The 13,332-nt window shown below is 37.0% G+C and overlaps 1 protein-coding gene across 6 annotated transcripts in view; it reads left to right on the forward strand.

The window, feature by feature from the left end:
• MSR1 (macrophage scavenger receptor 1) overlaps positions 1 to 13,332 on the forward strand; it is an 84,540-nt gene that overhangs the window by 51,757 nt on the left and 19,451 nt on the right. For 3 of the 6 annotated variants that reach the window (XM_059909326.1, XM_059909327.1, XM_059909328.1), the window contains 3 exons: positions 148 to 228; positions 3,161 to 3,250; positions 8,630 to 8,683. In XM_059909326.1, coding sequence (XP_059765309.1) covers positions 148 to 228; positions 3,161 to 3,250; positions 8,630 to 8,683 — 225 coding nt within the window. Of the gene's footprint in view, positions 1 to 147; positions 229 to 3,160; positions 3,251 to 8,629; positions 8,684 to 11,113; positions 11,163 to 12,356; positions 13,273 to 13,332 lie in introns of those variants that run through there. The other 3 variants (XM_059909331.1, XM_059909330.1, XM_059909329.1) reach the window with 3 other exon arrangements.

The raw sequence follows: 13,332 nt of genomic DNA on the forward strand, positions 1-13,332 counted from the left end.
TTCAGGAAGGTTAGTCTATTCATTCTGTGTAATTGTGCAACAAATAAGAGCCTTTGGATTTACCTATGTAACTGTCTTGACAAATGACAAATCTATTTTACCTATGCTTTAAGCCTATGATCAGTAATTGTCATTTATTTTTTAAAGGTCCTCCTGGACCTCCAGGTGAAAAAGGAGATAGAGGTCCCACTGGAGAAGTTGGTCCACGAGGCATTCCAGGTCCAGTAGGTATGGTAACTACTCCATCATATACTGCAGGGCTAGGTAATGTACATCTGTGTATGTGTGTAGGGGGAATGAGTTATTTGACTGGTTCCCTGTGTGGCGTGTGTGTGTGTGTGTGTGTGTGTGTGTGTCTGCATGTGTATGTGTGTGTGTTGAGGGGATATCAAATGTTTTGGTAGCCTAATCACTATCATGTTCTGAATGGTAAGCAGTGACTCTTGATTTTTAAAGAAAGTTAAGTGTTTTAACAACATGGGGTTGTTCGTAAGTCTAGAGAGTGTTGTCCATATCACTGACTGCAAACAGTATTTGGCCGACCTAGTTTTAGGTCACATGTGAAGGAAAATATGAAAACCATCTTCACGTTGAATATATTTGGAGGTTACCTGGTTTTTAAGATACAAAAAAAAAAAAAAACAACTAATGTAAATCAAAGGCAAATTGGATTATATACTCCTTATATAGTCCTTAACTGGAATTCATCTGCTTAAACCTATGCAATCTCAGTGTAAATCCTGACTGGAATACAGATGACTTTTCCCTTTGCCGTCAGCCACTCTGTATCTTACTTAGAGCAAAATTGTTTCAAATTATTTTCTTCTGTAATCTTGAAAGCAATATTTTGAAAGACAGTAATAGAAGACAGAAAAAGAAAAGGAGCATGAACTTTCTTTGCTCTCAAAAAAATAAAGATAATAACAGTAACATGATCGTGATGGTATTCACGGCTAGAAATCAAATACCTGCACACTTTTTGAAGGTTGGGAGTATACTGCTCAGTCTAATGGTAACTAGAATAGTTTGTGCTGCCAAAAAAATGTCTAAATACCAGGGACTTGATCTTATTTTTCTGTCTTTTGATTATATAAACTGTTCTTCTTTCTGATCAATGTATCAACCAGCCCAGGTTACATCAGAAAAACAATTTTTAAAAATGAAAAGCATGAATTTGACACATGCCTGCCCTTTACATCATAGTGCTTAAAAAGCCAATATATAAAGTTTACCTTAAAAAAAGAAAGCTTTTAAAATTCTTTATATATATATATATATATATATATATATATATATATATATATATATATATATATATAAATTGTTGGTTTGCCTTTGAAAGTAATACCAGGTAAGATTCTTTATTCAGAAAAGTCTTTCTACTTGACTCGCACCCAGCAGATCTTAGCAATGGTGCATTAATGTCATAAGCAGAGGAAGTAACCAGTGTTATATTATCTGCCAGAGCGGCTATTGTCAAAGGTCTGTCAGCTCCTCCATTACAAATTGCAATTGTCAAAGCTTTATAACTCAACCCTAAAAGTTCAGTCTGGGCTACAACTTGCCTTCCAAAGCTTCATCTTGGGAACATCTTTTGTAGCTGTTTCGGAATCAAATAGAAAGAGGGATTTAAAAGCTTCAGCTTTTGTTACTACCATAGACAGATACCGTTGCAAAGCTGCTTTGATTCTTTAAGTGAGGGTTTAGTCTGCTGCTGTTGGTATTGCTCATATACACAAATAGGCATTATCTGGCCCCTCAAAAAAGAGAGGTAGATTTCATTGTTAGAGTGATAAATTGACTCTTTTAGATTATTAGGTTGCCGTTTGATTTGGTGCACTGCAGCAAAAATATTCAAGTTACTAGGCATCTCTCCTACCTAATTGCTGCATTCTGTTTTGTTCTTTGCAAGATTGCCTATTTGCCCCATGTTTGGTAGGGAATCAGGAAGTTAAAAGTATATGATGGACGGTCTTGATAATTCTACTTCCTGATTCAAGCAGGTTTACTAAAATCCCACCTATAGGGACTTCCCTGGTGGTCCAGTGGCTAAGACTCCGTGCTCCCAATGCAGGGGGCCCAGGTTTGATCCCTGGTCTTGGAACTAGATCCCACATGCTGCAACTAAGAGTTCACGTGCCTCAACTAAAGATCCCACATGCCACAACTAAAAGATCCCATGTGCCGCAACTAAGACCTGGTGCAGCCAAACAAATAAATAAATAAATATTACAATGGGAGTGTTTAAAGAAAAGACAAAAGAAACCCTGTACCAAAAAAACAAAACAAAACAAAAACAAACAAACAAAAAATACCTATACATGCAATTGAGCCCACTAAACTCAGCTTGACTCGAAACCATGATATGAAAATCTGAGAAGATATAAGTGCTTAGTAGTATTAAATAATCAGTACATTAAATATATTACAATTGTTACTTATGTACTGGGGTGGATATTATGTTAAACTGTGCTTTATCTCAAATAATATAATAGAAATTCATTTCAGCATGGCATTTCCTTGGAAGCATGCCAAGGAGAATTACTTGACCTTTTACTTTAAAAAATGTTTACTGAATACTTTCCCTGTGCCTGGGACACACACACACACATATGGCTACATTATTGTTTGGGATTACAATGGAGTATGTAAAAACAAGAGCATGAGAGATAGAGTAATATATTCCTGCACTAGGACCTCAGTATTTTTTTAATAAATATTCTTTGATACTTCTCATTGCTTGACTTGTGATTTTTCTGGGACAAATCTTAAAAATCCAATTTTTAGCTTACATTTCAAAGTTATCATTTCAGCTATAGCAAAATTCTGCCATTTGAAGATTCCTGATTAGACTATATAAGCCTTCCAGTTAAAACTCTAAGATTATTTTTTCCTTGTGTGTTTTTATTTGTAGTGACAGTACGTTACATATTGAATATCTACAGTGTACTAAATGCACTAATGTTTCTACTTACTGTTACTGTTATCTATCAATTTTTACACGTGAAATTTTAGGAAAGACATTATTCCTCCATTTGGAGATTCACCTCTTTCATATCCATTAGTGAAATTAGATTGTTTTGTTATTCTCTCAAATCTTTATGCAAAATGAATTATTACCACTGTTTTTTGGGTTGTTTTTTTTTCATTTACCGTGTAGGTCCTCCAGGTCTTAAAGGTGATCGGGGATCCATTGGTTTTCCTGGAAGTCGAGGATTCCCAGGATCAGTGGGGAAGACCGGGAGGCCAGGTATTATGATAATGCATATTTTCTTCACAGAATATGTAAAATAAACACCAGATCATAGATATTCCTTTCAACTCCTTAGATAACAAAAACAATGGTCATCATAGTATGAATAGCAGCACTCACATGTAGTTTATTCTGTGATCTGAAACATTTTGAAACTGATTTCTGCCCACCTGAGGAAAGTTTCTATGTCCAGAAGGAAAATAGTTCAATATAAAAACACAGCAGAGGATCTATCAACTGCACACCACTATAAATCACCATGAAGAATGGTATCTATCTCAGAATAAAGAGAATGGAAAGACTGGCAGAGAAAAACAAACAAGCAAAGTATTAACACCCCTTTAACCAAAACCGCCAAACCCTGTTAAGTTACAGTTAGCAAAATACAGGCAGACCTGCAATCCTATCCTTTGCAAGAGAACCTGCCTGCTACTGTATATTAGTACTTAGTAATCACCATGATGTGCGGGCCCTTTACAGTTTACATACATGATGATATTATTTCTACTCCTTATGCCGCTAGCCTAAGCTTGAATTGTGAACTGTACACCGAGATTTTAGAAGAGAGCAGGGCACAGAAAAATGCGAACCAATTAGCTGTATTACCAAGTGGTAAGTAATAAAACATTTGGAAAGTGGGACAAAAGTAATGGAAGCTGGAAGCTGTGGAAGTAGAAAGTAGAGCAGGACAAGATGTTACAAAGAAAGTCGTGTTAGAGCTGGCCTAAAGATGCACAGAATTTCTTTACATCTGTGGTTCTCAAACTTTAGCAGACATTAGAATCACCTGTAGGGCCTGTTAAAACAGCTTACCGGGCTCCACCCCCGGAGGACTTTCTGATACAATAGGTTAGGGGTCGGGCTCGCTGAGAATGTTGACTCCTCACAAGTTTCCAGGTGGCAGTGGCGATGCTGATCAGGGACCACACTTTGAGAGCCACATCTTCAGGTGAAGAAAACTGGAGAAAGAGAGACTGTAAAAATGAAAGCAGGGGTAGAGGTAATAAATCCCTTGACAAAAGATATTCTCAGGATATTACTTCCTTATTAGAAGACTCAAATTTGGTAGAAATATGAGCAGCAGTGCCTGGTACTAGTTTAGTTATACTGCAGATTAAAACAGTGAATGCATTCTTCCTCTACAAGAGTCCAAAGAGGGTAATAAAATTAGAAATAAAATCTACTAATTGTCATTTTCTAATTAATGACCCAGCCTGGACTATCTGAGTGATAATCAAAGCAAAGTGATTTCAAAGCAAAAAGATTAGGAAAGAGCAGCCCTATTTATTCTCTATTTTCTCTCCTGCTCTCCTTTTCTTCCCCACCCTGCCCTCTTCCTTCCACATGTATTAAGTACTCAATATATATATATACAAGGGACAATGCTTGGTGCAGGGAAATGAGAAGTAAATAAGACACAGTCCTTAACTGATAAAGTGTACAAATATAAGAAGAGAAAGGGAAGACTTTCTTCTTGATCCATGGCAGATCTATAGAGCATTTACCATCCGACAGATTTACTGCAGAGAGTTCGGAGGATTTAATTGAAGTGTAACCTTACATATCTTCAAAACCCCTAGAGTACTCTGAATAGAACCTCATTAAATGAACTAGGTTTTCCAGCAATGTAAATAATGTGCTTCTCTCCGGTTAGACTCTTGGAGTCCATTCAAAGTCTGATTCTAAGGGTGAGTTATGGTCTTTCTTAGGAATGTCTAAAACTATAGACCACAACGAATTCCTTTATTTATTTGACAAACAGCTATCGAACACTCTGTGCCATTCATGGAGATATTTATAGTCGAATATATGGGTTTGGAACTCAGAGGGGAAGCCAGAGGTAGAAAGACAAAGTTGTAGCTATGCTCGTATAAATGTTCATTGAAGTCAATGAATTTTAATAATCATTGATTTTGGTAATATTTTACGGGTAGGCAACAGTGAGAAGAGAAGGAGCCTAGGATAAAGCCTTGAGTGGTTCCAGAAGTACAGACTGAGCAGAAAAAGCAAAGCAGCCAGAGTGAGGAAGAAAACCCAGAGAAGGTGGGGTGAAAAAAACCCAAAGGAGTTTCAAAAGTTGGTCAAGTAAGATGCAGCCTACAGAAACCTCTTTCCATTTGTTGCCGTGAGGATGTTGCCTTTATTGAGAGCAGTTTTGGTGGGGCCGGGTGGAGTGGGGTGGAAGCCAGATTGGGGAACGCCCAGGGGTGCCTGGTGGTGAGGCTAGTAGACAGCGGGGTAGAGCAGTCTGGCTCTGCAGAGGGGGAGGAAGAGATCGGCTTTTTCATTTGATTTTGTTTTTTCTTTGAAAGTGAATTTGAATACTATTTAAATGCTGACAGCAAGGTAAAATAGAGAAGTTGTTGAAGATACAGAGGAAAGAAGGGTTAAAAAGATTGTGGAAGGTTAAGAAGAAGGTGGAAGGTGAAGAATTCAGGAAATAGGAAGAACCATTAGGCAGAGGAGGGAAGATGTCACATCTGAGTTGAAGTAGCTGAAAAGAGTTGGGCTGGGCTAAGTGTGCCTGTGTGTGAAAATGAGGAACCCAGTGCCTTGCTCATGGCAGAGGCTCTGAGAATGCTTGAAGTCACAATGACGCTATTGAAAATACCTCCTCTTATATTGATATTTAAAGTTAGAGTGGTGGTATATTACATGCCATCTACTTACTTTTCAGTGGCTTTCAGAAATATTAGTTCTTTATTTTTGACAGAAGAGTGACATATCTGACAGGAGGTGGTTAACTCCAGGTTTTGACAAAGCCCTTGGGCTCGTTTTTAGCCTAAGGTGTCATTATGAAGGAGGGAGGAATCCCTGTTCTCTAGAAAGGATGTTTTTAATGTGTTCAAGTGTGAGAAAAGATTTCCAAGTGTCGTCTGTGAGGAAATCTCTGAATCATGCTAAAATGACATAAAACATTTTTTTTTTTTTTTATTTATAAGAAGAAAAGTGGGTCATTTGTTCAGATCTCTGGCTTGAACAGAGATCAAGGTATCGTTAAAATACCTAAGACAGGGACTTCCCTGGTGGCACAGTGGTTAAGAATCTGCCTGCCAATGCAGGGGACACAGGTTCGAGCCCTGGCCCGGGAAGATCCCACATGCCGCGGAGCAACTAAGCCCCTGCACCACAACTACTGAGCCAGCACTCTAGAGCCCGCGAGCCACAACTAGTGAGGCCATGTGCCACAACTACTGAAGCCCGCACGCCTAGAGCCCGTGCACCACAACAAGAGAAGCCACCACAATGAGAAGCCCCCGCACCACAATGAAGAGTAGACCCCGCTCGCTGCAACTAGAGAAAGCCCACACACAGCAACAAAGACCCAACTCAGCCAAAAATAAATAAATAAATTTATTTAAAAAATAAAATACCCAAGACAAACTACAACATGAAAAGACTTCCCAGAGTAATTTTACAATTATTTTCTAAATCTGATAAAAACGCTAGAATGATAAAATTAAGCTTGTTTATTATATTATCTTCTCTGAAAAGAATTAGAACTGATCAGTTATACCATTTTAACCACCCCCCCCCCCATTTTTGTTTAATATCTTAGATTTTTCCTCTTGAGGAAAGCTAAAACTTTGGTATTATATCTCATAAAAGCCTACCATCAAAAAAAAAAAATAGAAAAGGTTTTAGGTACTTTGTGCTAAATTAATAATTCTTGTCAATTTAATATTACCTGAAATGACTGAATCACAATTAAAAAATGAATTTAATGGTGTAGAGTATAATCATATATGCAAAGCAATTAGAGACTATTATACTGTGATAAGGAATGGTTGGCATTTCAAAATAAAATTTTAATTGGAAATAACTTCAGTTTTTAAGTGCTAAATCTCAATTTTCGTGTTACTCATCACACATTATTTTGTATTTTTTTTAATCTGGTAAATTGGGGATCAAAAAAATCTTCTGTAAGAGGTGAATAAGGACAAGTGTTCGAAAACAAAGCATGGATGAGGCAAAGTAAGCTAGAGAAACAGACCAAAAAAACCAACAAAATAATGATTAAAACTGCAAAATAAAATGTAAAATAATTGTGCCATAAAAAAGTGAAATGGAATGAAAAAATCCTCTCATTCACTGAAAATAAAATCACAGAGACAGTTCTAGCTAAGTGATGTTGTAAAACAAATAAGAGCTACCATCTCTTACATGCATCTCTTAAGAGCAAGGCCCTTTATAAACATTGTTGCTAATTTCCAAGGCAAGTTTGCAATGGAAGGTACTATTTTTTCATTTGAAAGAAGAATAAACTTCAGCTCAGAAAGGTTTACAGACTTGTTCTGAGCCACATACCTAATAAGTGGCAGAGCAAAATAATTCAACACAAGAGAATTTAAAATTATTGTTATTATTCCAAAGCTCATGATCTTTGAACTATGCCCTTTGAGCTCTTGGATGAAAAGAGAACAGTCCTTGATTTTGTTGGAGGAAATCAAGAACATTAATGAAGATTTTGACTTAGAGATAGATGGCTCTATGATCAGTCCTGCCTTTATGCCAGGAAGGTGATTACTTACAAGACATATCTGATGACTCTTGGAAGAAGAATCGGTATGTGAGAACAGCACCCCTCTAGTGAGATGCAATTGTCATCTTTGAATTCTCTTGTTGGTACTAAGTGCTTAACCTCTGGATATAGTTTTACTAACCTTAGGTGAAATAGCAACCCATTAGCAAAGAGCAGGGTCTTAACAACGTTTCCATATAAGATCCTGACCCTTATTAGCACAGGGTCTGTAGCACACCTCTAAAGTATGTGAATGAGCTTTCTCGAAGCCAAAAGTAACTATCTAGAGGTTTAGACACCCCTCACACCTTCCCAGCTTCCCACAAGACTGAGGTAATTGGGATCTCACCACTCTCAGAAATTCATTCACAGCTCCATCTTTGCTAGGCTTCACACAAAAGAAATAGAAAACAAGGCAGACAAATTGTAATGGGAAGGGAAAAACAAGGTTTGGGATGAGATGGAGGATACCAGGCTTTCTGGGAGAGGGAGGAAGACACAAAGAAGGAGGAGAAAAAGGAGCGTGAATAATCCCAAACAAACTGCTTACACCTCAGTTTTGCCTACTTTAGGAAAATGGAACATTTAATGTCCTGGTAAGTAATCTGAGATAATGTATGTAAAGGACCTACCCATAAAATGCTAAGTTCATAAGAGGGTTTCTAAAATGATAGCTATTATTATTATTATTATCATCATCATCATCAACAACATTATTATGTCTGAAAATCTGTAGGTTGTTATACATTGTTATTCTAGATGACCTTGTGTTGCTCTGTCTCCTTTTCAAGCACTGTGAATTGCCTACATTAAAAAAAATTTTTTTCCTTTTATTTATTTTTATTTTTTTAAAGGAAATTCTGGACAAAAAGGCCAGAAGGGGGAAAAAGGGAGTGGAAGCATGCTAAGTAAGTTTACGGTTTCTTGGTTTTTTGTGTGTGCCTTTGTAATAAACAAGCTTGTGATAGTGGTGGTCTGGGCTTGAGGCAAAGGTTGAGAACTTCAGTGTTGATCCCTGGGGATTCTCTGGAAGTCAGCCACAGTTTTCTACAAATAAACTGTGCTAAATGGTGTAAAACAAATAGATTAAATTATACTACTCTAAATCTCATTACCCATTTGTATTTAGTTTTTGTGATGAGTGTAATTTTCTAAAAATTTCACATAGAAAATTGTTCAATTTTCAAGCCAATTTCAATCTGCTGAAAGAAAATCAAGCATATGAATAGAAACAATACAGCCTCCCTACCTACTAACTGAAATAACTGAAATGTTACATATAAGAATTTGAACAATCTAAGAACAGATGAATTCTCTGACAGCTGGGGTATTTTTGTGTGTTTTGTTTTGTTTTGATAAAAACTTGAAAAGTGGTATTCGATATCCCAGACCTTCAAAACTGCAACAGAATAGATTTCACAGCAGGGATCTCTGTGGATGGAACGCTGACCTCATGTTCCAATGTAGAGAATCTGTAAATTGGATCTTGAAAACTAAATATTAGATGAGATATCTTCAGTAGTCACAGTGCCATAAGTCAATGGTTGTGTGTCTAGGCCAAATCTACCAGATATAATGAAAGGATTTTGAAAGGGAATGAGGAATCCACACTTGATTTCTCAGAAACCAAGGGTTCCTCCTCTGTGTTCCCAGTTGGAGCTGCATGTAATGTGTGTGTGTGTGTGTGTGTGTGTGAGAGAGAGAGAGAATAAGTGATACACACACAGCTATCATAATCTTTACCCATCAGGGGTCTGTTTTAGACAGATTTTTGCAAATCCTTTAATGGATCCCAAATCTAGCAGTTTTCAGTTGCAATTATTGTTTAAAAAAATGCAGTACCAGTTTCTCTGTCTTAGTAAAAATAATTATTTTTACCTCATACACTGTGTTGATGCCACATTTAGGCAACTTAGGGTCACCAATGTGAATGCCAACCATTTAAGTACGGTGTAACCACATGATGCTTTCTACAGTTGTTTTCATAATTGTTGCATTGTTGAAGTGTGTTTGCCCCTAAATTGAACAACACTGAGTATTGTGTATCTCCTCAAAGTGCTTTAGTGTTAGTCAATGATTATTATTGTTGTTATTATTATATTAAGATAATAGAAACAATAGGAAAAATTCTCCTTTGTGTCCATTTATTCTTTGATGTGATCACTTTGATCTGCTGTTTTACTTTTTATTCCATTTCTTCTCCTTTCTCCTTGTCACTCCATTTATTTTCACTGAGCTCCTGTGTAACTCTTCCCTATCTGCAAGTTTATTTCTATCTTTATCTCTACCTTCATCTTTATCTTTGGTTCTTCTTTATCTCCTTTTTGGTTCTTCTTTATCTCCTTTTCCTGAGACTTTCTCTGAGCTTCTTCACCTTGACTCTGGTTAAACTTGGCAAATAAGGGACATCTTTATTTTGTAGCCTGTTAATCTAACACCTACACTGTCTTTTGTTACCTGAGGTGATCAAATGCTTTGAATTTTTTTTTTTTTCAGATACGTTCAGATATGTTTTCAGTTACAGATATTTTCATGGCTGTTTTGAAGTTTACGTGCTTGCTTTCTTTGAGGAAGTATTAAGAGAGATTTCTGTGTGTAAATGTGTGTGTGTGTACATCGCCTCCAGATTCCTCTCCATGTACCCAGCCCCTCATGGAGAGTATATAATTCCATAATGTTTTAAAAAGTCGGAAAGAATCAAATACAGAAACATCTATACAGTGCGTTCTGTTTTCTCCTTATTTAAGTCAATATGCCAATCATCTGCTATGGCAGTATATGTGGCTCTTTTCTCTCAGTGGCTACACACTATTCCATTATATAGCGCTACCATAATTAGCGGAATGTATCATTCAATTCCCTAGTCATGAACACTTGATGATTTTTCTTTGCTTTAGCTTGGCTTTAAGAAACAATGCTACATTCAGCACTCTTTTACATGATCTTGTGGGAATATTTTTTAATAGAGAATTTGCTAGCAGTAGAATCAATAGTTCAAAGGTGACGTGCATTTTACAATTTGATGGATTCTTGCAAATGGCTCCCAAAAGGTTGTACCAATTTGTTCCCTGTGAAAGTGCCTGATTCCCCACATATTCAATTAATTCTGGTATATGAAAATTTATATTGAATTATTTTGCTGTATTTTTAAAAAATATTTTTCAAGCATGGTTTAAATATAACAAAAATAATCATTGATTTCCTCTTTTATTTTTTTTTGGTTCAGCTTTTTTAAATTCATTTTTATTAGAGTATAGTTGATTTACAGTGTTGTATTGGTTTCTGCTGTATAGCAAAGTGAACTAGTTATACGTATACATATATCCACTCTTTTTTAGATTCTATTCCCATATAGGTCATTACAGAGTACTGAGTAGAGTTCCCTGTGCTATACAGTAAGTTATTATTAGTTATCTATTTTGTATATAATAGTGTGTATATGTCAATCCCAATCTTGAAATTTATACCCCCCTTCCCCCTTGGTAACCACAACTTTGTTTTCCACGTCTGTGACTCTATTTCTGTTTTGTAAATAGGTTCATTTGTACCATTTTTTAAGATTCCACATATAAGCGATATCACTTATATGATCTTTGTCTTTCTCTCTCTGACTTACTTCACTCAGTATGACAATCTCTAGGTCAATCCATGTCACTGCAAATGGCATTATTTCGTTCTTTTTTATGGCTGACTAATATTTTATTGTATATATATACCACATCTTCTTTATCCATTCCTCTGTCGATGGACATTTAGGTTGCTTCCATGTCCTGGCTATTGTAAATAGTGCTGCAATGAACATCGGGGTACATGTATCTTTTCGAATTATGGTTTTCTCAGGATATATGTCCAAGAGTGGGATTGCCGGATCATATGGTAGCTCTATTTTTAGTTTTTAAAGGAACCTCCATACTGTTCTCCATAGTGGCTGTACAAATTTACATTCCCACCAACAGTGTAGGAGGGTTCCCTCTTCTCCATACCCTCTACAGCATTTATTGTTTGTAGATTTTTTAATGATGGCCATTCTGACTGGTGTGAGGTGATACCTCATTATAGTTTTGATTTGCATTTCTCTAATAATTAGCAATGTTGAGCATCTTTTCATGTGCCTCTTGGCCATCTGTATGTCCTCTTTGGAGAAATGTTTATTTAGATCTTCCACCCATTTTTTGATTGGGTTGTTTGTTTTTTTGATATTGAGCTGCATGAGCTGTTTGTATATTTTGGAGATTAATCCCTTGTCAGTCACTTCGTTTGCAAATATTTTCTCCCATTCTGTGGGTTTTCTTTTCATTTTGTTTATGGGTGCCTTTGCTGTGCAAAAGCTTTTAAGTTTAATTAGGTCCCATTTGTTTATTTTTGTTTTTATTTTCATTACTCTAGGAGATAGATCAGAAAAGATCTATCACATCTTGCTGTGATTTATGTCAGAGAGTGTTCTCCCTGTGATTTCCTCTAAGAGTTTTATAGTATCTAGTCTTACATTTAGGTCTTTAAGCCATTTTGAGTTAATTTTTGCATATGGTGTTAGAGAATGTTCTAATTTCATTCTTATTTCCTCTTTTATGTATGTGTCAGGACCAGCATAACTCCCTGATCGTATTAGGGCAGGCCCCTTTGAAGATCAGGTGGGTTGGGCGGGACACCCTGTGCTACCATCTCACTAAAAGGACCTTCACCTCTGGACAAGTCACAGCACAACTGATTCCAAGATCCCTTTGTGGCTCCTCCAAACAACCTTGGTTCCCGAGTGGTGCCCGGCTTCCGCATGCCTTCCTCTCCTGGTCCTTGGTACTGTTTGGGTCTCTGCTCCCCTGCTCATACCTCTCCCCACTCCAGCACCCCACCATCACCACCGTCCTGAGCTGGGATGCCTCCCATGTACTGACTGGGGGGCTGTTCCTACCTTCCTCCGAGCCAGGCCAGGAGCCCTCTGCCACCCACTCATCTAGTGTCTCCTGAACCCATCGGGTTCCAGGAGAAATCTCATGGATACCGATTATATGTGCATTCTTTACCCTCAAAAATACCAGTCTCAACCAGAGATAGGGATGCCATAAAAGAATCCATTTGTTCATTCAGCATATGTTTATTGTGTACCTCCTGGAGCTGGACTTAACAGCTAATAAGATAGCTGTTGTCCCTGGACTTCCTGAACTAATTGTCCCAGAAAGACATAGACATGGAAACAGGCAGTTATGTAATAGAGCAGAGGTATATGGGGGGAAGGAACAGGGCTCCGTAGGTGTTCAGAGTAGGTCAAGATTTTTAAATTCCTTAGAATTTTAAAAAAGGTAAATTGACTTTGATTTGCTTAGTTTACATTCATGTCTTCTTATTCTCCAATTTATGGCATATTTTTTTTCAAGTTTTATAGTGAGGTCAAGTGGAGCTGGGGCAGTTCATTCAACATTTTTGAATCAAAGACCAAAACTTGTTTCCTTAAAATACCTAGCTGTTTCAAGCAAGAATATTTTGATCATAAGAAAAAAAAAAATGCTGAAATTGTTTTAGTCTAAAATGCTCTTTTCACCAGCCTGCTGCATAAAAGCAC

This window comes from Balaenoptera ricei, chromosome 21, assembly GCF_028023285.1.
Source record: "Balaenoptera ricei isolate mBalRic1 chromosome 21, mBalRic1.hap2, whole genome shotgun sequence".
Classification (NCBI taxonomy): Eukaryota; Metazoa; Chordata; class Mammalia; order Artiodactyla; family Balaenopteridae; genus Balaenoptera; species Balaenoptera ricei.